This window comes from Panthera uncia, chromosome A2 (genome assembly GCF_023721935.1).
Source record: "Panthera uncia isolate 11264 chromosome A2, Puncia_PCG_1.0, whole genome shotgun sequence".
NCBI classification, from domain to species: Eukaryota; Metazoa; Chordata; class Mammalia; order Carnivora; family Felidae; genus Panthera; species Panthera uncia.
The window spans coordinates 14,762,777-14,788,766 of record NC_064816.1 but is presented as its reverse complement, the minus strand read 5'-3'; the positions used below and the strand labels follow the sequence as shown (position 1 = coordinate 14,788,766).

The following is a 25,990-nucleotide window of genomic DNA, read 5'->3' as shown; positions in this document are numbered from 1 at the left end:
CAGCGACACATGCTTTTCATTTAGCCCGCCCAACCTACCAAAAATATTATCTTTTCAACATGCAATCAGTATAAAAGTAGTAAGAAGCTACTTCACGGTATTGTTTTCATACGAAGTCTCTGGAAGTCAGGTATATTTTGCACTTACAGCCCGTGTACTGTTCAGCTCAAACTAGCCACACTGCAAGTTCTCAAAAGCCACACGGTGACGGCGCTGCTTTCAAGGTGCCACACCGATGACTCGGGGACACACCGAGCCTGCGGGGACTGAGAGGCTTAGCCCAGGGCGGGTGGCATCGCGGCGCGAGGAGACGCAAACCTCAGCGCGCGCCGCGAGCCGGGAGTCCTAGTCCACGCCCCTCTGCCGTGGGGTCCGACGGGACTTGTAGGCGTTGGCCTGCGGAGCGTGCCGGGAGTTGTAGTCCGCGCCCGCCTGCGGCGGCTCTGCGTATCATGGCGGGCTGCGCCGCGCTACCGCACTCTTCCGCTGGGCCCCAGAAAGTTTCGCTTCTGCCAAACAGTGGACCCACGAGCGCGTAAGTGCCGCGGGGGGCCGGCCGGACCTCGGGGGCGCCTGGGCCGCTGTCGGCCTCGGAGCGGAGAACTTCCCTCCCGACGCGGCTTGTCACCTGTTGCCCTCACCGTCCCCGCCCATCCCGGGTCTCCCCCAGACCCGGTCCGAGCCCTTGCCCTTGGCCAGAGGGCCGGGGAGGCACCTCTCGGTCCGCTGCTGAAACTGACCCTGGAACCCTGGCTGGCTCTGGTGGTCAGTTGGAAAGACAGATCCCCAAACACCGGTTCCAGGACCCCCGAAAAGGAGCCCACCATATAGGAGTCTCAGAACAGCCCTTGGATCATTTAGGCACAGGAGGACAGGTCGTGGAGTTTCTGCCAGGATTGTCCGAGAGACCACTGACTATAAGAAGCGAAGTTCCGGGCTCAGCCGGGCGGGGATAGCCCAGACCTTGTTTCTCCCTCCCTCCCGTAAGGGGACAGTTTGTTCATCCCGGGCCATCTTCGGGCCACGGCCCGTTCTCTTTACCTTGTGTTCAGGTGCAGGGGCTCAAAATAGTTCCCCCCCCCCCCCCCCCCCCCCCGATCTTTCCTGAAACACCTGTGGATTTGGGATTGTCTGTGGTGTGGCTGCTTGGGACTTGCGCTAAAGAGTCCATGCTATTCGGAACCTCGCTGGGGGATGTTCTAGGGGGAGGCCTGGATTTTATTTTTGTGTAAGGAAAGCGTGTGTGTGTGTGTGTGTGTGTGTGTGTGGTTGACACATTAACCACACGGCTCCCTGTTTTGTGCACATGTACCTTCTGATGCCCCTTGTCACTCTTCACAACTCCCACTGGCTGCCCCCTCCAGAAAAAAAAAAAGCATTTACTGAAGCTGCTTGTGTCGGCCACAGCCTCTGCTCCTCTGCTTGTCTTTACCACGGCAGTTTCCTTTCCCACAGAGAAATGGGTCAGGGGCTCTTTGAGGGCAGAGGATCAGGCTGTAATCAGCTCACTGCTCTCCTGCCCCTGCAAGCCTTGTGGTCTCTGTAGCAAGCTTTACTCCCCTGCCATCTGCCTAATGCGGCTTCCCCTGCGTGTTGGTGCTAATAAAGAGCGGTCTCACTGAGGTTTTCTGCTTTCAGTGGCTCCCACCTTCCAAAGTGTGCCCATATCAAGTGGGCTCCACTGGACTTTCCCTTCTGTGACAGCTGCTATTCATAAATTACTGAATTCCCTGTACCAGTTGTGGGCCATTGTTCTTATCACCCTGGAAGCCAAAGTTAATTGTCTCAGTGATGGGAGTCGGCCTTCTTTGATTAAAGGGATCTGAGAAGCCTCTTTGCTTTAGGAAACAGGTTTTCTGCTTCTCTTACAAGTGTTCATCTCTGGGTTGTGCTTCCTTTAGTTTTTAAGTTATTTTTGGTATTAGGAAAATAGTGAAGCATAATCATTGAAAGAATTGTATAGTGAACATTGGCTCGCCTGTTAGAATCTACCAATAGTAACCAATAGTAAACCAATAGTTTACTTCAGTTATTTTTGTAGTTGTTTTAGTGTCAGTCCTCTGGCTGTTCCTTGGATGGTCTTTGCTCCGTGTGGCTGGTTTTGGGGCAAAAGCAGGAGATCAAGAGCCACACTTTAAACCACACTAGTCCTTTGGGGGCAGGAAGACACTTCCCCCCCCCCCCCCAGATGTTTGCGATGAGAGAAACTACCCAAAAGAGATAAGATCAGAACATCTGATGACTTTGACCTGTGCTGGTCACCAAGGCTGTGGGCTGCTGCCTCCAGAACGCATAGTAGGCACACAAGAAATGGCAGTCCCTCCCTTCCCTTGAGGGGAGAGGTTTGGCTGATGGGTAACCTGTGTTTTCTGGTGATTCCAAGGACAACTTGGGTGACTCCAGACTGGAATGTCCTTAAACACGAGGCAGAGGAAACGTGTTGTCTAGCTGTGGTCTCATGGTGAAAATCACTGATAGGAGCTCAGTGTCTGGGGCCACATTCCCTGGAGCAGCCTCAGGACACACAGCAGGTGAGGGTCAAAAACTGGTGCCTCGTGACCAGCCAGAGGCCTCCCGTGAGCAGAGATGAGGGGGGTCCAGCTGGTCAGCATCTGCTCACCTGGGCCTCAAAGTCATTGTGTTGCTCCAGAGATAAGCAAGACTCTCTATTTGTGATCTCATTGTCAGCTTGGGGATTTTTGCTTGTTTTTGTTTTTAAAGCTCTTGATTGGTATAAGGGCCTCTGAGCAACGAAATGGATCAGTAGTGTGGGTACTGAAATGTTTCCTTGGGTCTATATTATCCTCTTGCTGCTTGTAGACATATTGTTTGTCACCGTAACGTCCCTGTAATAAGAGCTTCAGCCTCAGAGCACGTGGGCTCATGGCTTTTATGAGATGAGGGTGGTTGAGCGGAGCTCCGTGGGGCAGGGGGGCATTTCCCCCTTTTCCACATGTTGCAGCCGGTCAGCCTGATGGTTTTCGTGACCACCAATGGTCTTCCACATTCACAAAGGCCTTTGTGGCATTTGAAAGACACCGAGCGCCTGTTTCTAGTTTGGCCAGATCCTGTTTCCAGGGATGAGGACATGTACATCAGTGTGGTTCTGAGGGGATCTGTGGTCTGGTTATAGTACGTCACCCTGCGGCTGTTCTGGGGCCCACAGGCAGGTCTGGCTAACCACCTCAGGAGCCTGGGGTACTGCATCCTTGACCTGGGGCAGAAAACCGAGCCTGTGGGATCCAGAAGAAAAACCTGAGCTGAAAAAGCAACCCAAGCAAGCTGTTGGTCTGCAGGGGGATAGGCCAGGAGGAGAATCCCTGTAGGAGGACCGGGGTGGGCTGGACAGCTGAACCAGATGTGGTGGTTTCACGAGGAGCCAGAAGGAATTTCCTCAAGCTGAACCTACAGCCCCTTGGGCTTCTTCCAGGGCTGTCTGCAACCTTGGTCAAGAGCAGGGAGAGGGCACTTGGAAGCCTCAACCAAAGTTAGCCACTGGGAACGTCTGCTCTTCTCCTCCCCTCCCTCCTCCTTGAGGAAGGTAAAGGGTAACCTCCCCACACTGCACACGGGGAAAAAAGCCCAAACAAACAAACAAACAGAAAACCAGGAAAAAGTAAAAAACCACAAACACCACACACAAGGTAGGAAAAGGTCAAATAACTTCCCCAGGACAGACAGATTTGCTAAAATTGCCTGAAAAGAGTTTGGTGAGCTAAACATAGCACAGTATCACCAACTGGGGAATGATCTTTATCGCATAATCCGTTGCACGTTAGGGAATGGAAATCTCACATTGACTAGTCCGATTCCAGAATCTGAATAGGGTCCAAATTGGCAAGCCTCCATTACAATTGGTAAAAGAGAAGACAGTTTTCTTGCCCAGCGCCAAGCCCCAGCCTCAGAGCCATCCTGGGTCTTGCTTGCCCTTCCTGTCTGCCAGCATAGCCCCACCCCCGAGCCCGTGTGCACCCGGGATGTTCCACTTTTCATCCAAACACGGCTGTGCTCAGACCCATCCATACTTCCCCTCTACCCTGGGAGTGTTCTGGTTGACGGTTCCAGATCAAAGTCCCAGGGATGCAGAGAGGAGAGGGCCTTGTGTGGGCTGGGTGAGTCGGGGAGGTGGCTGTAACGGCTGTGGCTATCCTTGACCAGATAGAGTGAAGGAGGCTTCTGGATAAGGCTGCCTCAGGCCAGAGCTGTGGGGCACACTTTCTCCCGTGGACACGCTTAATCCAGCCAGTTCCTAAATTACATTATTCCCTTTCTTCTTGGGATAGTAATGCTGTAATATTTCCACAGTAATGACGGTATAATGTCTATAATTACAAAGTACAAAAGTAATTTATGTCCAGTAAAGGAAACTTGAGAAATCAGAGAAATCGAATGTTTTGAAAATTTACCCACGTTTTCCCGCCATGGAAGGATAATTCTCATCATTTACATGTTGGTGCCTTTCTATGCCTAAAGTTTTTAGTTAGATCTGCGGAGTAAGAGACTACGGGTCCGGTTTTGTCTAACTGGTTCATTCATTCCCCAAGTAAGGTATCGAGGGCTCTCTAGGGGTCAGGACTGCACTCTGTGCTGGGGAGATGGTGAGTAGCAGTGGAGCTTACGGACTCATGGAGAAAACAGATTAAACGAGAAATGACCGTACGGGCGAATGGCCACAAACGTGGAAGAAAGGCAGTGGTGGCTTAGGATCCCGAGCAGCGTAGAACCTGGGGTCCCACGTGTTCTGTTCATCGAAGAACTTCTCAGGCCTCCGGTGACCTCTTTTTGGTCTATAAGCTTAGGAGGAGCTTTGCCCCTCTGGACGGGGGTTCCTTGAAGGCCAGTGCCCACTGGCCTTGTTCACGGCTGCGGCCCCTGCTCCTGGGTCAGGCCCGCCTCTTACCAGTGGTGCCCAACAAACTGCCCGGCAGGCGGTTTGTTGACACATACGGGTTACAGTTGGCTTCTTCAAGGCTGTGTTTTTTGGCTACAGCATATTCCGGCAGAGATTCCGTTCATAATTCGTCATTGGCTGTGCTCGCCCCCTTGATACTCTGGTCAGGATTGTCCCCGCCCTGAGCATGGGATCTTGGAGCTCTGTGACGTTCTCCATGTGCACGGGGTTAGTGCTGTTCGGGGGCAGGAATACATAGATGCCCCAGATGGTGTCTCATGTTCGTGCAGCTGTTCCAGAGGCTGCCCAGAGCTTCCCACGTGCCGTCACCACCTCCCGGGCATTTCCTCTGGGCTCTCCAGTGACAAGGCCTCCGCCCTGCCGCCCAGGTATGGGGGTGCGGCTCCTGCCAGAGCGGCCTGCCTTCCACCTTCCTGAAAGAGGTGGTTCGGTTTCCCCAGGCCCAGACCTCACACCCACGGGTCTCTCCGTCCTGCCTTCCTGGGCCAGTGGACGGGAACGGGGGGGCCAGTTTTGTGTGTGTCCCGGAGGCAGTGACCAAGAAACCCAGGATGGTTGCCGTTGGTGGGAGCGCGAGGGCCAAGAGAAAGTTCAAACGGTGATGGGCAACTCTCAAGCCCCCCTTCCCTTTAAGAAAGAAGAGTGTAAGCGAGAAGGAGTGTTTGGGGAAGGTGACCCAGGCCTGCAGTTGGTCAACACTTCAATTAGGTCCGAGGGGTTGGGCCGCCTCGTGAGGCTTTGTTCACAAGTGCTGTGACGTCTGCCCCCGAGCCGGCCTGTGACAAGCTTCTGAGCGTCGTCCTCGGCACCCTCTCGAAGCTCTGCTGAGGGCAGCCTGCTCCCCGACCCTTTTGTGTGGAGCCAGCAGGACCGCCGGGCCTTCGGAGCCCCAGGTACCGGCCAAGTGCCCCCCTTTCCAGGGGTGGCCACTACATGGATGCTGGTGGCTGTGCTCAACCAGACCGAGGCGATGGACTCTTCCAGAAAAGCTTTCTGCTTTCGGCCCATCTGAACCGTCCTTGCCAACGTGCTTTCCTGGTCGGGGTGGAATTCACAACTGGCATGCTCTACCTCATCTGGGAGTGGGGGCCCCTATCTGGGTCCCTTCTCAGCTAGCGGGTGAGGAGCAAGCACAGAACGTTCTGAAGACCAGGCAGGGTTGTCTTCCACGCCCCAAGCCTGCTCCCCCTCGGATCCTTCTTTCCTAATGTGACTAGTCAGTTTGCTGTAATTGCTCCTGCCAGAGCCAGTTTCTGGGCAACGTTAAGAGTATTAGTCATTTGCACCATAGTGTAAATAAGTTTATGTGAGCCGTTTGGTGTCTTTCTTTCTTAATCTGGGACTACTGTCTCTATTGTTACGGCATCTGGGCAGACATAGGAGGAGTTTGGAGGTCGGGGAAGAGTTTTACCTCTACTATAATACCTAAGCCATGACTAGGAACTCAGGCAATAGTCCCGGGTGCATTTAGTCCCTTTTTCCACTTTACCAGGATATTGGATGCTTGCAGACATGCTGGATAAGCGTAAACATAATTTTGAGCTGTTGGCACGAGATTTCAATGTTCCCCCAAATTTTACAAAATGAATTTCTCTGCCATTTGAAAGAGCTTGCCAGAGACAAGCGAGGGAGGTTTTTACAAGCCATGCAGCAAGGGCCCTGGGTTCATGGAGGCATGGGATACGCTCTTTGGGGCCCTCGCGAGGCGTGGGAGTCCTGGAGTCGTTCCCCTGGTGCTGAAGCAGCCGAGGCCGAGGCGGTGCAGACCGAAGCTCTCCGTGTCTCCTGAGTTAGGAGAGCAGCTGGCTGATGGCCTGTCGGGATCCTGCTGCTTCAGGCCATCTCTGCGATACCACAAGAAACAGATGGTCTGTGGTTGTCCCAGGTTCCAGGCACACAGCTTCTGGAACCCTAGGAATTTCCTGAGCGATGGGAGTGTCTTTTGTTCTGTGTGCCTCTTTTCAGCCAGCCACGATTGAGTTTATGCTAATAGGGTGACCCTCCTCAGCCCCTGGGATGGCTTCAGGGTGGGGGCTGGTTGCCTGAAGAGGCAACCATGTGATTAGAGGGTTGGAACTTTCAGCCCCACCCCAGACCTCAGGGGAGTGGGCTGAAGAAGGAGTTAATCACCCAAGTCTGCGGAATGAGGCCTCCATGAAACCCCAAAGTGAGGGGGTCCTGCGAGGTGCTGCTGGGTGGGGAGCCCTGAGTGCATAGAAGCTTGGCAAACCTCAAACCAGCCCCCCGCCCCCCAACTCTGCGCCTCTCGTCTCTTCCGCCTGGCTGTTCCCAGATTGTATCTTTTAAGATAAACCAGTCATCTTAATGTTTTTCCAAATCTTGAGAGCTGTTCTAGCAAATTATGGAAGCTAAGGAGGGGATCGTGGGAATCCCCAATTTAGAGCCGGTTGGTCAGAAGTACGGGTAGCAGCCTGGGACTTGGGACCAGCGTCTGACAGCCAGGGCCGTCCTGTGGACAGAGCCCTTGACCTGTGGGGTCTGCACTGACTCCAGGTCACCAGTGTCAGAACTGAACCGAACTGGAGAACCCCCAGTCGGTGTCAGAACTGGTTATTGGTGTGGAAAAAAAGCCACATGACTGTGGTGTGGAGAGAGTGCCGCATTCTGTGTCTTCCGGTGGTTAATAATGACCTCAGACCAGGGAAGAGGGAGGGCAGACTGCTAAGAGCCGTCACCCCAAAGTTCAGGAAAAGAACATTCCTATAGGAACCATGATCTTCCAAGGAAGCTCTGATTAACTGCCTGAAACCCTGTGAGGTGGGGGCACCTGGGTGGCTCAGTCGGTTGAACGTCTGACTTCAGCTCAGGTGGTGATCTCATGGTTCGTGGGTTCGAGCCCCAGGTCGGGCTCTGTGCTGACAGCTCGGAGCCTGGAGTCTGCTTCGGATTCTGTGTGTCCCTCTCTCTCTGCCCTTCCGCCTCTGGTACGGTGTCTCTCTCGGTCTCAAAAATAAATAAATGTTAAGAAAAACAAAAGAAACCCCTGTGAGGCGGGACCCCCATCCGCGGTGGGGAAGCCCACCGCGACCTTCAGGTCCAGCAGCCGGTTCTCTTGGAGCACATTACCTGGGTGGTGACTCAGGCTTTCCGGAAAAGCAGCTTGTGTAATCAGCAGCTGGGCACAGCTCACCCCGTGACCCGGGAACTTGGCATCAGCTGAGCGCGCTCCGAGGGTCAGGCGGAGGCGGCCTCGCCCGGCCGTGCGGACACAGGGCCGTCTCCCCAGAGTCCCCGCACGTCTCGAAGGAGCACGTTTCTGTCGAGGCTCATGACGCCAGGCCTCAGAGACGGCTGGTCCCCAGTGTCCGGGTGTCTACCCGGTCGGAGACTGCATTAAACCCCGAAGTGAGGGGGTCCTGTGAGGTGCTGCTGGGTGGGAAGCCCTGAGGGCGTAGAAGCTTCGCAAACCTCGAACCAGCCGCCACCGCCCCCCCCCAACTCTGCGCCTCTTGTCTCTTCCACCTGGCTGTTCCCAGATTGTATCTTTTAAGATAAACCAGTCATCTTAATGTTTTTCCAAATCTTGAGAGCTGTTCTAGCAAATTATGGAGCCTAACTCAGAATCTGCCCTCTTCCGCGAGTCGGGTCTCGGCCTGGTCTGAAGCGTGCACACAGGCCCAGGGCCTTTGAGGACTTGGGTGTCTGTCATTTTCCTCTGAGTGTCTTTCTCCCAGGAACGACAAGGCTGTCTCTTGACAACAGCCAAATGAGAGGAATTTCGGGAGAGAAGCAGCCTCCATGCTCGCTGACCCCCTTCCCCCCCCCCCCCCCCCCCCCATCCCGGTGCCCTTTCCTCCTTGGGTCTCTTCAAAAGACCTCATCCTCATTTTTCAGGCCTGGCACACCTCGGTTGCCCCCGCCTCTCACCCTCTCCCTCCCCCAAGTGGAATTAATTTTCCCTTCCTGAGGCCCCACGGCATCTTCCTAAATTCGTCACAGTGCGGCCTTTTTTGTTGAGATACAATCTGCAGTCTGTGAGTTTTGACAAACGTATGTTTGTCAGATACGTACGGTCATGTAACCACCACCACGGGCAAGACACGGAACAGAACTGCCGCCCCCCCCCCACCTTCTGCCGACTCTTGTAGTCATGCCCCCCCTTCACCACCCCCCCCTCCCGCCCAGGCCCTGGCAGCCACCGCTGTGACCTCTCCCCCACGTTTTGCCTTTGTGAGAATATCATGCAAATGGAATCATAAAAGACGTAGCCTTTTCCGTCTGGCTGTTTTCGCTCAGCAGGAAGCATCTGTTGTACATGTCCATGGCCCAACCCTTTCATCGCTGAGTACCCGTCGCTTTTTATTCCCATCTCTGCATGGAGCTCTTCTGCCGTGTCCAGATAGCGGGATATTTTTCTGTCTGTCTGCTTGGTGCACAGCCGAGCTCCACCAGGGTTAGACCGTGCCTCACGTGCGTCCGTGTCCCCAGCCTGCGCATGGAAGGAACTTGACACAGCATGGTGTCGGGGCAGCTGTGCATCGACAGTGCGGACCCTACCTCTCCGGGAGGGGCAGCGTGCCCACTGAGGCATCGGAGTCCCTGCAGAAGCCCGGCTGAGCCTGGGTTCTGGCTCTCCTCAGGGCCCTGGCTGGCCCCTGCTCAGGCTCTGTGCTCAGCAGGTGGCCCGGAGAGCCGCCTAGGGATGGGCAGGCTGCCTTCTCGAAACCCAGTCCCACCCTCGGTGTAGTGTCTGTGGCGGACAGGGGGGTATCTAATACCTCTTAAGGGGCTTTGGAGGGCTCTCTGTGGACCCCCTGCCTCTCTTGGGCTCCATGTCAGGAATCGCTGGGAGTGTGGTTTTGGTGTGTGCCCGTCTCATTCCTCCGAGGCCAGAGAAGCCCTCTTTGGGCCTTGTTTGCACTGAGTCCCAGCTGTGCCAGCTTGTTAGTTAAAAATAGGCCAAGGCATATCCGCCCTGTGACAGGCCCTTCTTGCTTCCGGCTCACGCTGGAATGCTTATGTAAATATTTGGAGGAACTTGAAACCTGGGACTGTTTCTATTCCAGAGTCATATTGCCTGGACTCTTGGAGCGGGAAGGGGACTAGGGCTGGGGGAAAGGGAGGGCCAGCACGTGTGAGAAACACTCAGGGTGGCGGCACGTTATTTGGGAGACACTGGAGTTCAGGGCGGTTCCTAGAAGCCCGCGGAAGGGGTTGGCCATTTGCAGTAGGGACGATGCTGAGCTGAAGATCCACAGGGTTTGAATCAGACTGACCAGGGCCCAGACCACGATTCGCCCCTTATTGGCCCACGGCCTTAGGCGAGTTACGTGGCTTCTCCAGCTGGTGTTCTCTACCCCACTAAGGCGGTTGTGGGATGAAAATGATCACGCGTGTAAAGCCCCTATCAGGACCCAGCGCGTAGCACACAGTAGGCCCTCACTCAGTGGTGGCTGCTCTGGCTTCCTCTAGTCTCGCCACCTGCTTTTGCCAACAAGCATGACACAACCTGGTGTTGGACGTCTACGAATTGGAGATGCCCAATTCTTTTTTTTTAAATTGTTTTTAATGTTTATTTATTTTTGAGAGAGAGAGAGAGAGAGTGGGCACATGCATGTGTGAGCAAGCTGGGGAGGAGCAGAGAGAGAGGGAGACACGGAATCCGAAGCAGGCTCCAGGCTCCGAGCTGTCAGCACAGAACCCAACGTGGGACTCAAACTCACAAACATCGAGATCATGACCTGAGCCGAAGTCGTATGTTTAACTGACTGAGCCACTCAGGCGCCCCTAGAGACATCCATTTCTGACGTTCCTTCTGTAGAAGGGACACTGGAGCGTCCCCGTGCATACCCACACTTGTCTCCAGTGCCACTCGTGTGTCCTCACCTCTGCTGGTCTTCAGCCACTACCGTGTCCTTAAATCACTTTAGCAGCTGCCCGAGCAGGGCTGGTAACTCAGGACTCACCAGCTGCAAGAGGACTGTAACCAAGCTTAAAATAGAGCCGTGTCCCTTGACTGGACCGAGGGTTGCCCGGGCCCCCGATGCAGGCCAGGCGGCGTCTACACAGCCAGGCCGAGCTGGGTTCTGGGCAGCTGGAGCTGCTGAGCCCCCACGAGCGAGCTGCTTCCCCCACAAGGCAAGCCTGGCTTTCTTTGGTCCCGAAGCCCCAGGGCTCCTCAGCCTCTCGCCTCCGCCGCCACCGGCCAGACGCCAGACGTTACTAACTGTTGGTCAGAGGAAGCAAGCCTGGGGAGGACAGGGGGCCGGGCGTGGGGGAGACAGGGGTCTGGTGGTGGCCGGCACCGTCAGCTTAGCAGGCCGTCTGAATGTGGGTTGGGCTGGGTCTGGCCTCCCCAGGGTGACGGGAGCCCCTGGGAGGCATTTCTCAAGGTGGAAGGAGGGTGAGGCAGTCGTGCCTAAGAGCGGAGAAGAGGAGAGACGCTCAGTGAATCATGCTGTTTGGTTGAACCTATCGCCTTTTAAGCCCCAACCCAGGTCATTGTGTCTGAATAGAAGTGTGTCAGAAGCCAGCCAGGGAATGCCCACCGGGCAAGGCCCACACAGAAAGGTCGAGCCCTTTCCGCTGAGGGAAGACACCCAGATGGGGCGACTTTGGGCCCCGGGGCATGCCCCTCTCGTCCTGTCTTCATGTTGTGTCTGTCACTGAGCCCTCCACGGCCTCCCTCTCCCTCTCCAGGTGTCACCATGGAGTCTGACCTCTGCTGAGCGGACCCAGGCGGGAGGCGCACAGCCGAGAGAGGCGGCCCGCAGCCAGTGGCCATGGCCTCCCCCATCGCAGAGAGCCAGCTGCAGAGAATCATCCGCGATTTGCAAGGTGCCGTTGGGGAGGGGACACGCCAGGCTTGGCTGTGGGGGAGCTGGGCCGTGCTCCTGCCGCCCTCTCATCCTCGTCACACGGGGTGTAACTGGAGCCCTCGGGACACGTCGCGTGGAGGTGTTTGGGGCTTGGGTGTCCGCCCTGTGTCAGGCGGGGGCGGCTGGCCCGGGCCTCCTCTCAGGGCCCTGGGAAGCCAGTTTGTCAACAAAATCCAATACCGTTTTCTTTCTTCTTCTTTTTTTAAAAAAAAAATTTTTTTTTTTTTTTTTAATGTTTGTTTATTTCTGAGACAGAGACATAGTATGAGCGGGGGAGGGGCGGAGAGAAAAGGAGACACAGAATCGGAAGCCGGCTCCAGGCTCCGAGCTGTCAGCACAGAGCCCGACGCGGGGCTCGAACCCACAAACCGTGAGATCGTGACCTGAGCCGAAGTCGGTCGCTCAACCGACCGAGCCACCCAGGCGCCCCAAGCCAATACCCTTTCCTGGGCCGGGGTCTGCTTTCAGTTCGTGTGGGCGTGAGTGCTACAAGCCCCCTGTTCGGTCTGGCGGAATCTCGGGCCTCTGGGCCGCAATGGAGTTGGCCCATTTGGGGAGGCCGCGTTCTCCCTGCCTCAGCAGGATGGCCAGACACCCATCTCTCTTGTTTTGTTGTCCTACCCAGCCCTGGCGGGCGGACAGCCTGTCTCCTGTGACGCACTGCAGTTCTGGGCCCGCCGCCTCCCGGACGCCCCTGAGCTCAGCGCAGGGACGAGACTCGCAGCTCCCGTGTCCCTGGAGAAGGGCCGGGGACGGTGCACGCGGAGTGAGGCAGGCTCGGGGGAGGAGCCGACCGCTTTCTCTCCCGGCTGCAGAGTCTAGGGACCGAGCTCACCCTTTTAGGTGACGTGCCGAGGGTCAGGAGTTGGGCGAGCTTCCCGCCCGCTTGAGCTCACCTGGGCTGGTCCGGACGGGTCTTCGGAGCTCCCGCGCGGTTGCTACAGACGGTCTGAGGCTGACCGCTTCTAACATGTCACGGAGATGACGGCGACGCCGTCCTGAGTCAGGTTCCTACCTGCGAGCACAGTGATGAGCAGCCGCGGTCTGTCACACCCAGGGCCGCTGGGCTAGTGGCGGCCGCAGCACGCTTCTCACCCTGCTGGTCAAAGGTCGGTGAGAGAAAAGTCGGTCAGGCTTGCCTCCCATTGGTGTAGCACTTCGGGCCTCGAATAAGCCGAGACTCACATGGCGTTCCACACGTGCCAGGCCTTACGTCAGTAGCCCGTTATGTCCTCACGTTTGGTCTGTGAGGTAGGAACCATTATCCCCATTCTACAGATGCAGAGAGGGGCACAGAGAGGTTAAGTGACTTGCCTAAGGTCACACATCCAGTCGGGCAGAGCCTGGGTTTGCATACACACTAGGTGTCAGAGTGTACACTCTTAACCACACCAGCCTACTTCCAGCTAAAACGGTAGATGGTTTTTCTCCTTCAGCCTAAACACACACACATACACACACACGCGCAGAGAAAGTGAAATGACAGGCCCTGCAAATCTGAGTTCACCACTGGCCTTGAGAAGTTTCTCCACAAAGGAGGCCACCTTTTCTGCGTGTCAGTCTCTGGTTCTCCAGCATCACTTTGGGACCCAGGAGTCTTTATTGGGAGGGAAGAGAGGACCCCTGCTAGAGCCTCTGGTCCAGGGAGGGGGCCAGACATTGGCACTTGTTCACGTACCCTTTCCCACCCTTGTCCCGACTGTTCTGGTCATCTCTGGCATCCCAAGGCCATCTGACCCGCCCGCTGAGCACTTGGAAACACCACTTTCTCAAGACCCTTCCCTTGCATCTGTTGGTAACTGTCTTCATCGGCACACGACAGATCTTCAGCATCTAGCATGGGAGTGGAACGTCCCCGGGCGAGGGGTCCTTGGGCAGTGCACAGCCTTCGTGCCTGCACAGGGCAGCCTACTCGTCCTCCTGGGGACAGCACTGACGAGGGCTTTGGGGTCAGCTCCTGGCTCTGCCTTTTAACCCTGGAAGATGTGGGATGAGTCCCGTCACCTTTCCGAGGTCCCGTTGCTTTCTTTGTGCGCGAGGTCAGCTCGACGGTAACACCCACTTCTCAAGATTGTTGGCAGACACAGATGTATAATTCACATAAAACTAAGATTATCCCTAAGTAATGCATTTGGATTATCAGAGATTAGAGCGGCAAACTTCGTATTTCATACCCAAGCCTCCTTCTTTCAAAATTTCAGGAGTTCCCAGATAAGTTGTAAGCGTTAATCCAGGCTGAGTGGTGGAGGGGGGAAAGGCTTGTGCCTTCCCTGGTCCCCGGCCCTCCCCCAGCTCTCAAAGCCACCCGCGGCCAACACTTCTAGAGGGTGCCACTGGACGGCAGTCACTTGTGACAATTAGTCCCAAGAGCCTGTCTTTGCCCTTTGCTGACCTCTGCCTGAGGGGTCGGTAGCGATTGCATTTTAGCGGCTCGGGCTCAGCTTCAGTGCCGGGCAGGCCTGCTTTCCAGCCGTGGTGCCTGGGAGCTCCTGTTCCTTACGAAGAAGGAAGGTCCCAGGGGAAGGTCGTTTTGTCCAGCGGGCCGCAGCCATCTAGCTGGGGGCGCTTTGCCCAGTGTCTACACCAAACACAGCTTCTCACAGTCTCTCTGTCCCACAGCAGAGGCCGTAAATGAGAGTCAAGGTGGTTTTCCTTTCTTTGTGCACAGGGAGGTCAGTTCTCTCAGAGGTGGAGGGGCGAGCCCCGGAGTCAGAAAGCCCTTGAGAAGACCAGGGTGCTCATTCCAGCTCTGCTGTTCTTTGGCGAGTGCTCTGACTTCCCCAGGGGCTCCTTATCCGCCAACAGGGATGATGATATCAGCCTTCATCAGTCTTTTTTTTTTTTAATTAAAAAAAATGTTTGTTTATTTTGAGAGAGAGAGAGAGAGGGAAAGAACAGGAGTGGGGAGGGACAGAGAGTGAGAGAGAAAGGGAATCCCGAGCAGGCTCCGTGCTGTCAGCACAGAGCCCGACGTGAGGCTCGATCTCACGGACCGTGAGATCATGACTGGAGCCGAAATCAAGAGTCAGACGCTTCACCGATGTAACCACCCAGGCGCCCCATCAGCCTTCATCATTCTTTAAGGTTTTTTGTTTTTTTTTTTTCACATTTTAACAGTCTGGAAATTGGGATCACTTTAAGACCAGTTGCGTGTTGGGTTTGTCAAAACAAAACAACCCTGCCCCTCAGTGCCGTATTCAGTGAGAAGGCCGGGCAAAGGCCTGGCCCCTGAGGGGCCCTCAGCTCCCAGAAGCAGGTGTCGTCGTCGTTCTTGGGATTGTTGTCTTATTTGCACATTCTGGGGCTTCTTGAAGCCGGGACTTATCCTGTACTGAGCAGTAGGGTTCTGGGGAAGAACGACAAGGAACGTGACCGGAATGAAGGGCAAAGCTTCCTGGAAGTCACCGGCAGGGGCCTGCTGAGTGACCCGTGCACATAGCAAACGTGTGTTGCATGCATATTACAGGCCTACGTGGTGGAGGCCTACAGGGATGGCCGAGAAGTGTGCCCCATCAGGGAGCTGTTCTAGAATACCTACCTGGGGGCTCTCAGGCCACCCGGACGCCTTCAGGCCCGGCATTACATCCGTCCAGCGTTTCATATCGCTTTTTGTTTCCAAGGTGCTCTGCCATCATCGACCACTTGCTTCTCGCGCGTCCTGGGGTTATTCTGTTTATCCCTCCGAGGTCAGTTACGCGTTCCTGTTTGTTGTCTTAAAGATGCCGTGACAGAGCTAAGCAAAGAATTTAAGGAAGCAGGGGAGCCCATCACGGATGACAGCACCAGCTTACACAAGTTTTCTTACAAACTCGAGTATCTCCTTCAAGTAAGTGACTCCCTTACCATGTTGATTTCTGCTCTGTTCTGTTTCTCTCTTGCGTGACTCATCAGCCTTCAGGATGTGGGTTAGACAGCTCTGTGGAGCCATCAAGCCCTGCTGGTTAGACTGAAAGTCCGTGCAGTCCCCGGCGAGAGCTTGAGCCTCCCAAGTGCAAGCCTCTGAAAAGGCAGAATGTTGCCCCTTAGGATGATTGTAGGAATCAAGAACATTCTTTAGAGATTTAGGTCATCTTAAGGCAGGTCATGAGGTCACTGGATAGCAGGGATCTTCACTTTAGGGCAGTCACAGACCCCTTTGAGAGTCTAGTTAAAAGCTGTGGAATCTGTCCCCAGGCAGATGTGCGTTGCATGCACACCCAGTCACACGTTCTCCACACTGAAGATGATCCAGAAGCCCCCGTTTTAGATCCTTGTTGCTCAAAGTGTGGCCCACAGACCAGCAGCAGCAGCATCACCTGGGAGCAGGTTAGAAATGTATTCTCAGTTCCCGCCCTGACCTGCTGAATCGGGATCTCTGAGGTCAACCCAGGAAGTTTTGTTTGAACTTGCTCACAGTGTGACGCTTCTGTCCGCTTGGTTCAAGAAACGCAGATCTACAGGGGCGCCTGGGTGGCTCAGTTGGTTAAGCGTCCAACTTTGGCCCAGGTTAAGATGTCAGAATTTTTGTGAGTTCAAGCCCTGTGTCGGGCTCTGTGCTGACAGCTTGGAGCCTGGAGGCTGCTTCAGATTCTGTGTCTCCCCCTCTCTCTGCCCCGCCCCCCATGCGCTGTCTCTCAAAAATAAACAAAACATTAAAAGAAAAAAAAAACACAACCACACAGATCTAGAGAACTCTGCAGATGTGGAAAACCACAGGCAATCACAGGAGGCAGGAAGGAAGTGGACCAAAATGTTAACAGAAGTTCTCCGAGGGACAGGGCATTGGGCATTATAGTTTTTCTTTTTCTTTTTTTTTAGTTTTATCCGGATTTTCTAATGATTTATCAGTCTTACTTCCATAACCAGAAAAACTACTACAAAATGCTATGTTATAGAAAGACCCACCTTTATCATTCCGAACACCCTAAGTTTGCAACGTCACATCCCACCAGAGCCTGTGTAAGGGATGAGAGCCTGCTGGGGCCTGGGGAGAGAGGCCCCAGCGTGCTAGAAGAGTTTACCTTTCGCCTGCCTTTTCAACTGGTTCTGGTTCACGTTGGGAAATGATTTACGGACCTTCTTTGTTTTCAGTTAGGTTTTAGTTTTGGATTTGAAATGACTCAGAGCCAGCATCAATTTGAACTTAACTGCACGCATATTAAAACAGTGTTGGAACTTGAGTAACTGGGATGAGATGTCACCAACCCATTTCCCTGCGTTGAGACCAAGTTGACCCTCATGTGTTGCCCTGAAGACTTTCCACTTGTATTTCTTCATCCTGTGTTACTAAGCCCCCTTCGGTGGTCTTCCTCCCCACAAGGTGCACAGAGGGGTTACCTTTTTTGGGGGGGGGGGGCTGTTATTCCTAAATCTCACCAGTTGTGTGGACTTGAGCCGGCCACCTAACCTCTCCTAGCCTCTGTTTCCTCATCCATAAATTGGAGATTAAAACACCCTCCTTTGCCAATGAAGGGCCTTGCCCAGCACCGGGTAACTAAGAAGGTTTTGCTGTTCTTTATCATTTAAATGGTGGGATGAACAGCAGTGGGCATGGCCCTCCTCTCTCTGTCCCTTCCTCTACGCAGTTCGATCAGAAGGAGAAGGCCACCCTTCTGGGCAACAGGAAGGACTACTGGGATTACTTCTGTGCCTGCCTGGCCAAGGTGAAAGGAGCCAATGACGGGATCCGATTCGTCAAGTCGATTCCGGAGGTAAGCGCGTGGCTGAGGATCCCACATCTCTCTCTGCCCCCGCTTGAAGCATCTCTCACCTGGACCCCCGCAGCAGATGGCCCCGTGAGGACGTGGGGGTTGGGGGGTGGACGGCTGGTAAAGAAGTAAGGAAATTGGTGCCCGGTGCGGGCTCTGGGAAGCCACCCAAGTGAGTGCTTACCAAGCCCGGGGGTGGCTCGGCCCTGACCCTGTTCCCTAGACCACAAGTGGTCTGCCTGCTTGGAGGCTGTTTGCAGGACCATGAGGGAGGAGGGGTTGCACGCAGCACGGGACGCCTCCGCCTTTTAAAAAACATTAGTTCCTTAGATAAAATTCTTAGAGTTTACTAGGTGCTTTCCCTATAATTTGCCCAATAAACTTGTTTTTGTAATGAAGAGAGTGATGTGAGACCTCAGGAGACGTTTCTTAAAACGCTGGTTATGCTAAGCAGCTTCCCTGGAGAGCAGAAAGCCAGGGCTTTGCTGTCTTAGAAAACTCTGGAACAGCACATTCTCCCTCTCTCTCTCTTCTCTCTCTCCCTCCCTCCCCCCCTCCCTCCTTCCCTCCCCCCCTCCCTCCTTCCCTCCCTCCCTCCCTCCCTCCCTCTCGCCCCTCTCTCCCCTCTCTCCCTCCCCCCTCCCTCTTCTCTCTCTGCCTCCATCCCTCTCTCTTCTCTCTCTCCCCCTCTTCTCTCTCTCCCCCTCTTCTCTCTCTCCCCCTCCCTCCCCTTCCTCCCTCCCTGCCACTCTCTCTTTCTCTCCCCTCTCTCTCTTTCCCCCTCTCTCCCCCCTCCCTCTCTCCTCCCTTTCTCTATTCCTCACTCTCTCTTCCCCCCTCTCTCTCTCCGTCCCCCCTCTCTCTCTCCGTCCCCCTCTCTCCCCTGTCTCTCCCTCTCTCTCTGTCTTCAGCCTAGTCCCTCTGGGAATGAAGAACTTTGCAGGTTCAGGAGCAACTAAACCCCTAGATGTGGGGCGGGAGGCCTAAAGGGTTTCTACCTTTCAGCTTCCTTTTCAGTGCCTCCTTAGTATAGTTCAAGTCCCTGTAAAGCCGGCAGCTGTGCCCCCTGGTGGCCCTCCCAGGGGCTCTGAGGTAGCCCTCAGAGGGTGCTCTGAGATCTCTTCCCGCCGCCTGCCAGCTGGAGCCCGAGGGGTTTCTTCTTACAGAGAATGACAGCATTAGATACGTTAGATACGTTGACACTGAGGGTCGAGCGTTTTCCACCCTCTGACATCTGGGAAAAGGAGGAAAGACGTTGGCTGTCAGGCGTCTGTTCCTTGGATTTCCATAACGTCCATGCAGCGCCACGGTCTTGAGCATTTTCATGCGTCACCCACCCAGAGAAGGTCTCATTGCCTTCTCTCCGAAAGTCTGGAAGAAGTTCTCGGTGTCGCTGTCCGGCCTTCCACTCCTCAGAGCACTGGAGGCCTTTGACTTTACGGCTTCAGACAGCTGAAGTCTGCAAATAAGTTTAGCTTAGTCCTCACGGCCCTGGGTTACAAAATGCTGAAATCTACCTCTTGCATAGCACACAGACCTTTAGATGATCCAAGGCCAGGGAAGCTGACTTCTCAAGCAAAAAAGCGTTCCCTGCTTGCACGGACATTGTCGGTTTCCTGAAGGCTGTGTAGACCGTGCTCCCCGCAGGCACCCTTGGTGGGGATTCCCGGGAATGGCACCAGGCCACAGGGCTGCCGGGTGTTCGGGTTAACCGTACCGATGGAGTGTTGCCCAAAGCCGACAAGCCAGAAGGTAAAAGTTAATGGGTAAGGAGCATAGCTGGGCCCACCTCAGGCCCCCTCGGGGTGGGAATCAGCCCTTTAGGCTAAACTCATCCAAGGCTGTAATCAGCCACTTCCAGGGGTTCCGAATAAGCTCAACCTGGCCTACGCGTCTTTCCCCGAGACGGACAGGCTCCCTTCCGGGGTGCAGCGCGCCGTTGGGGTGTCAGCACAGTGGCCTGGCAGGAAACCGAATCTGCTCTGGAGTCCCTTGCGGACTTCCTGCCCTCTCCAGCTGTGGTAGAGCTTCTCGATACAGTGCGGCGAAGTTTGGACTAGGTGCTAAGCATTTAAGGAGATAGGTAAGGAAAATGAACCCATGACCTCAGAACACTAAAAAATAAAAAAAGCTTTGCACTGTTTTCACTCGGAGTACAAAGGATGTTGCAAGATACCTCTTTAAATGAATCACTCCACATATATGTAACATATATAATCAATTTGGGGGGCGCCTGGGTGGCTCAGTCGGTTAAGCGTCCGACTTCGGCTCAGGTCATGATCTCACGGTTTGTGGGTTCGAGGCCCCCATCGGGCTCTGTGCTGACAGCTCGGAGCCTGGAGCCTGCTTCGGATTCTGTGTCTTCCCTCTCTCTCTGCTCCTCCCCCACTAGCGTGCACGCGCGCGCTCTCTCTCTCTCTCTCTCTCTCTCTCTCTCTCTCTTAAAATAAGAGGCTCACAGCCTCTCCTGTTCTTGATGCTTCACACCTTTTTATTTTTTTTAAGGCTACTTCATATTGTGGTATCGTTTTCTTGAGTCAGCAATCCAAAAACCCCCAGCTCTGAGCTGCAGGGGTGCTGCGTACCGGAATGTTTACCTCATCGATTCGAAAAGGCCGTACTTGAGGCTGTACCACAGATTTCCTGTCTCAAGCCCGTGCCACGGTTGGCGTCCTGATGGCGTGGGGTGTCAGGACCTTCTTTTGGTTGGAACGGGGCTGCCCCTGTCCCCCGCCAGCAGGTTAAACATTTCTCACCTCTGACGGGGTGAGGAGGGTATGGGGTCTGTACTTACCCCGCTCAGACCCCCGAGCCTGACAGGGCAGGGTACACATGGCAGCTTGAGGGGGCCCCAGATTCCTTCCCACTCAACGTGGAGCTGCTGGGGGCGAAACATCGAGAATGAATCCCGTTACGCAAACCGGCCGCCTGTGCCCACAACTGGCAGAGCCCTGCTTTGGCCGCCTCACAGCAGAGTCTCTGGCCGGCACGCCCACCTCCCTCCCGATAAGCTCCCGGAAACCTCTCGAGAAGCCACGTTCGGGCACCGTGGGGTGAGGTTTCCAAGGCGGGCCCGCAGCTGGACCCTCCCGCGCTGTCCGTTTCAGACTTCCTGAAACGGAGCCACACGCGATGCTTTTCTTTGTTACCCCAGTGTGACCGGGCTGCCTCGAGAGAGCCCAGCTCTCTCTTACCCCCTGGGTACCTTCTGACCAAGTGCAGAGCTGGCCTATCTTAAATCCGACCGGGACGGCGTCGACACATCCCGATTTTACTGATGGTTTCGTGAGAACACCGAGTGGGCCATCACACATCCATCTGAACTTCTTATAAGTCCCCCCTACGCACCCCTGCCTTTCCCCTCCTCTCTCTTCCCCTCCCACGGGGGCTCCAGCCGGCCTCCTGGCCTCTTCCCCTGCACCTCAAAACTAAGCCGGACATGAGGCAAACCGAGATGGCCCCTTCCTCGAGCTCGCTTCATATTGGTGTGAGGGGCCCCTCCTCTACCTGCCACATTTTCTCCTAAGTGTCCCCAGTGAGTTCCCACGGTGTCCCATCTGATGCCAAACCCAGGGCTCCGGGTGGAGCCGGGGCGGGAGAATGACACGTGCGTCCTGAAAGCGATGTCCCAGAGCCTCCCGTGAACGCGTCTTCCTTGCCGTGTTCCCCGGAGTCTGCGGGTCCTTCTCCCCTGAAGGACGCCAAGGGGTCTGGCTGCTCCAGGCCTCGCCCTCCGGGCGACTGGAGGTCAGGCTCCCGGCTCCTCACGGCCACGTGCTCTCCTCGTTTCCAGCTCCGGACATCTCTGGGAAGAGGAAGGGCGTTCGTTCGCTACTCCCTGGTGCACCAGCGGTTGGCAGATACCTTACAGCAGTGCTTCATGAACACCAAAGTGACCAGGTAAACGCACGGCCGCGCTGGGCTGCACGCCGCGAGCTGAGGTCCCCTCGTTCGGGACAGTGAGCCCACAGCAGACGCGCCTGCCGGGGTGGCCCCCCGGCCCTCCCACCCACGCGGTCCTCTCCCACCTGCCCGACAGCAGCACCGCCTGGTCCCAGGTGAGGACCTGAAGCCCCGAGAGGCCGAGGGCCTTTCTCCGGGCCCCACTGACGCTGAGTCCTGACGCAAGAGCTCGGATGCGGATCTCTGAGCTCGTAAGGCCGGGGAGTTTGCCCCCATGGCTGGCGTGTCCTGGGGCCTGACCCTGATGAATGGACGGGCCCCGCTGGCCACCCTGAACCACCGGGCTGCAGCCTTGGCCTCTCGGCAGATTCAGCTATGGGATTTTTAACCCCACCGAGCCCGGGGCCTCGCCCGAGACCCCGAGTCGACACCTGCTGGCTGTGTCTAGGCTCTCTGGACGTTGAAGTAGGTGGCCAGGTCGAGAGCCCGGGTTGTCCAGGGGGTCGGTCTTTGTGGCGCTGGTGCTGAAGCCTGGGCCGCGGGGGAGGGAGGGAGGGGACTGAGCGTGTCACCGGCGTGTGGAAAGAGGAGCTACAGGTCTGGCACCTATCAGCAGAACCTGCCAATTTCCCAGCAGCCTTTCCCAGCCCCCCCTCCCTAGGGAGGGTTCTTCCACTCAATCAAAGAAATCACTTGTGGATTAAAAAAAAAAAAAGGTTGGGGGAAAATACTGTGTTTCATTTGTCGTCTTTAAGATTGATTTGCATAAAGATGTATGTCTCATGCATGTGACGGGCTTTGTGAATTCAGGTGCGTTAAGAATCTTCTCACGTTTGGTTTGAAGATTATTTTGTTCCAGGTATGTGGTAAGAACTGTCACAAGCAGCTTGGCTTCCAATGTGTCCCATTTCACAGGCGTCTTTGCACTCATCAGCGTGGCCTTCTTATTTATTTACTTTAAACTTTTTAGCGTGTGTTTATTTTTGAGAGGGATAGATTGAGAGCACAAGCAGGGGAGAGGCGGAGAGAAGGAAAGACAGAATCCCAAGCAGGCTCCGCACCGTCAGCGCACAGCCCGACGCAGGGCTCGAACTCACAAACCGCAAGATCGTGACCTGAGCCAAGATCAAGACTCGACCGCTTAGCCCGCTAAGCCACCCAGGCGGCCCTCAGTGTGGCCTTTTTAAATTTAAAAAAAAAAAAATTTTTTTTTTTTTAATGTTTACTTATTATTGAGAGAGAGAGAGAGAGACAGACAGACAAAGTGTGAGCAGGGGAGGGGCAGAGGGAGAGGGAGACAGAATCCGAAGCAGGCTCCAGGCTCCGAGCTATCAGCACAGAGCCCAAGGTGGGGCTCGAACTCACAAGCTGTGAGATCATGACCCGAGCCGAAGTCAGATGCTTAACCGACTGAGCCACCCAGGAGCCCCACAGTGTGGCCTTTTTAAATTCTTCTTGCTCCAGGTGAAGCGAAACAACCAGCACCTCCAAGTGCAGATGTTTTGTTTCTTGGCTTTAACATTGGCATCTGGACAGAAGTTAGCCGTGAGCTCACCGTTCTGTTGTTGATTTCTCTACAAGGAATAGAAGATGAGGTTACGTTTCAAAAAAGAAGAGTTCTTTCCCCAATAGCTGTCCCTTTCCGGGCAAATAATTGAGATTTAAGTTTTCTCATATCCTTTTTGGGGAAATAGGATGTAAACAATAAGTGAATATGCATCTAGTTCATTCCAGCAATTTCCTTGAAGAGCAAGCTCATTCGAAAGAAAATCAAATTGGTGTGTGTGTGTGTCTGTCTGTCTGAATTTAACTCATTAGTCACCGGAGTTAGAATTTGTTAAGGCAGAGCCGTATCAGGTTCAGTCTTTCCTTACCCTTTATTGCTCTTGCGATCAGTCCCTATCTGTGCTTCCCTGCAGTGACTGGTATTATGCACGGAGCCCCTTTCTGAAACCGAAGCTGAGCTCCGACATCGTGGGCCAGCTCTACGAGCTCACTGAGGTTCAGTTTGACCTGGCATCCAGGGGCTACGATTTGGACGCCGCCTGGCCGACGTTTGCCAGGTACTTTGACGAATCGCTTGGTTGAAAAGACGGGGAAAAGAGATGCTTGAAGTTCTCCAGATTGCCCCCAGTGTCCTGCCAGCAGTTGGGTCCCTCGGTAAATTACATAAATAAAGGTTTGGCAGCTCTCTCAGGCCCTCCTGATCGAACAGACGTTGTTGTGTCTGTGATTAACGATGATAACATCGGAAGGCTCCAACCTGAAACTCTCCCCATCAGCCAGGTGGCAAATGAGTCAGTGGAGACACATATGCAAAACCTGAGGTTTCTTCAGTGTGTTAAGGAACTCGGGGGCGGCCTGCGGGGAGCCGGTGGGTTTTTTCCTGGTTGTGTCCTTGCAGAGTTGCAGGCCGCAGGAGAGGGAGGTACAGCTCACCCATGCAGGGGTTGCTGGAAAAGCTGCAGGATTTTCACTTCTTACCAGTGTGGCACTCCCGTGCCACTCCAGGACGGAGATGGGAGGGGACAGGCTCAGACGACAGGGGGACCTGCCCAAGATCAGGGATGAGGTGCCAGACTCGAGCTCACCTCCAGTCCAGCATTCTTTGTTTTGCTTTCTGTTGATACAGATTTTTTCTTAATGTAAATTTTTATATTTTACATTAGGAGTATTTTCTATGTAGAGAAAAGTACTGGACGTGACGATGCCCACGGGCCAACCTCCGAGATCAAATAGCTAACCGTTTGCCGTATTTGCTGTACATGTCCTTTTTAAAACTTTTTAATTTTCGAAATCAATTCATAATTACCAGCAGAGTTGCCCCCGAAATGCCACAGAGCGTTCATCTGGCTGTTACCTCGATTTCCCTAATTACCAGTGTTTTACTACAACTGTTTCTATCATTCTTTCTCTTTATCGGTACATGCTGGTGTATTTCCTAGGCCATTTGAGAGTAAGTTACAGAGTCGATTCCCCTCTCTCTATTCCTAGGTACCTCATGGTATATTTCCTAAAGTCAAGGGCACCCTCTTATGTATAACCTCAGGGTAGTTATTAAGATTGGGAAATGAATATTGATACAATGCTACTGATTTATAGGCCAGATTTTAGGAATTATCCCAATAATGTCTTTTATAAACCAAAAGCCAGCCCAGAAACACATGCTGCAATTAATGCCAGGTCTCTCTGATCTCTTTGAACTTGGAACAGTTTCCCTGTCTTTGTCTTTGATAGTGTAGACATTTTGGAAAAGCGCAAGCCAATTATTTTGTAAAATGTTCCTTCGTTTGTGTTTGCCTAGGCTATTCCTCATTGTGAGGTGCAGGGTAAGTATTTCCAGAGGGAGTACCCCAGATGTTGTGTCCTCCTCAGCCTATCGTCTGGAGACACATGATGTTGATTTGTTTCATTACCAGGGTGGTTAACCGTGACTATTAAGTCATCTGGTGTTTCCAAGATCTCCCTAAAGTTACTGTATCTCCCTTTGTAATCAGTGTGTTTCTTTTTATTTTTTTTAATGTTTATTTATTTTTGAGAGAGACAGAGTGTGAGTGGGGGAAGGGGCAGAGAGAGAGAGGGTGACACAGAATCCCAAGCAGGCTTCAGGCTCTGAGCTGTCAGAACAGAGCCTGACAGGGGGCTCAAAATCTCGAACTGTGAGATCATGACCTGAGCCGAAGTCGGACACTTAACCGACTGAGCCACCCAGGCACCCCAAGTAATCGGTGTGTTTCTTAGGGGAAGATATTTTACAATGAGGTTGTTACCCCATTTTTTGTTTCTAAATCTGCCACCTGTTAGTTTCAGCATCCGTTGGTAATTCTTGCCTGAGTCCGTCATGATTTTTCTGACTCCATTCCTCCTTCTACATTAGTAGCTAGCACCCTATCGTAAGAAAGATCTTTTCCTTCTTCCTCATTCATGTATTGATTGATTGATAGCAGTGTTGACTCGTGGGTTATTTTATTCAGTGGGTTATAGTCTGTCACTGTAATCTTTCATTTTGAAGCTTAAATCATTCCGTATTTGCCCAGTGAGAGCCCCATCAAGCTGGGATTTTGGGGGTTTGGGGCTGTTTTTGTTTTTGGGGGGGTTTTTTTTTTTTTTTTTTTGGTTGTTGTCATGTCTGATACTATCTTTGTAGGAAATAAAATCTGCCAGCTCCAAATAAAGCCCCACCCACCGTCAGGCTTTTCTCTTCAATTCCTGCCTAGAAGCAATCACAGCCCTGTAGTCGATGCAGGTCATTCCCAAGTATTCTTGTGTTTCACTGTGTGTGTATCCGTAGATATCTTATATACGTATGGTTTTGTTTTGTATTTATTTTTAAATTTTGCACACACCGAACCGTGAGATAGCCATCCGTTTGCAACTTGCTTTTGTTCATTTCACACGGTTTTAGACACACGGAGTTCTGTAGCTGTAGAGTGGGGTCAACAGGCCACAGCCCACACGGCTTCCCACACTCATTTCCGTGTTGTCCACGGCTGCTCTCCTGCAACAGTGGCAGAGTCGAGTTGTTGTGACGGAGACCATAAGGCTTGCAAGTGTGAAATGCGTTCTATGTGGTCCTTCACTAAAAAAGAGATCTCTGACCCATGGTATAGAGTATTCTCTTGTGCAAGTAAACCAGTTTATTTATTTAT

General features: G+C 53.8%; 1 protein-coding gene across 1 annotated transcript in view; it reads left to right on the top strand.

Moving 5' to 3' along the window:
• The first annotated feature begins 403 nt into the window (after positions 1–403).
• Positions 404–25,990, top strand: part of FYCO1 (FYVE and coiled-coil domain autophagy adaptor 1) — a 74,473-nt gene continuing 48,886 nt past the window's right edge. Inside the window, exons 1-6 of the mRNA XM_049640317.1 lie at positions 404–535; positions 11,573–11,710; positions 15,471–15,577; positions 17,316–17,441; positions 21,232–21,338; positions 23,261–23,404. Of these exons, the coding sequence (XP_049496274.1) occupies positions 11,656–11,710; positions 15,471–15,577; positions 17,316–17,441; positions 21,232–21,338; positions 23,261–23,404 (539 nt within the window). The 5' untranslated portion in view covers positions 404–535; positions 11,573–11,655. The remainder of the gene's footprint in view (positions 536–11,572; positions 11,711–15,470; positions 15,578–17,315; positions 17,442–21,231; positions 21,339–23,260; positions 23,405–25,990) is intronic.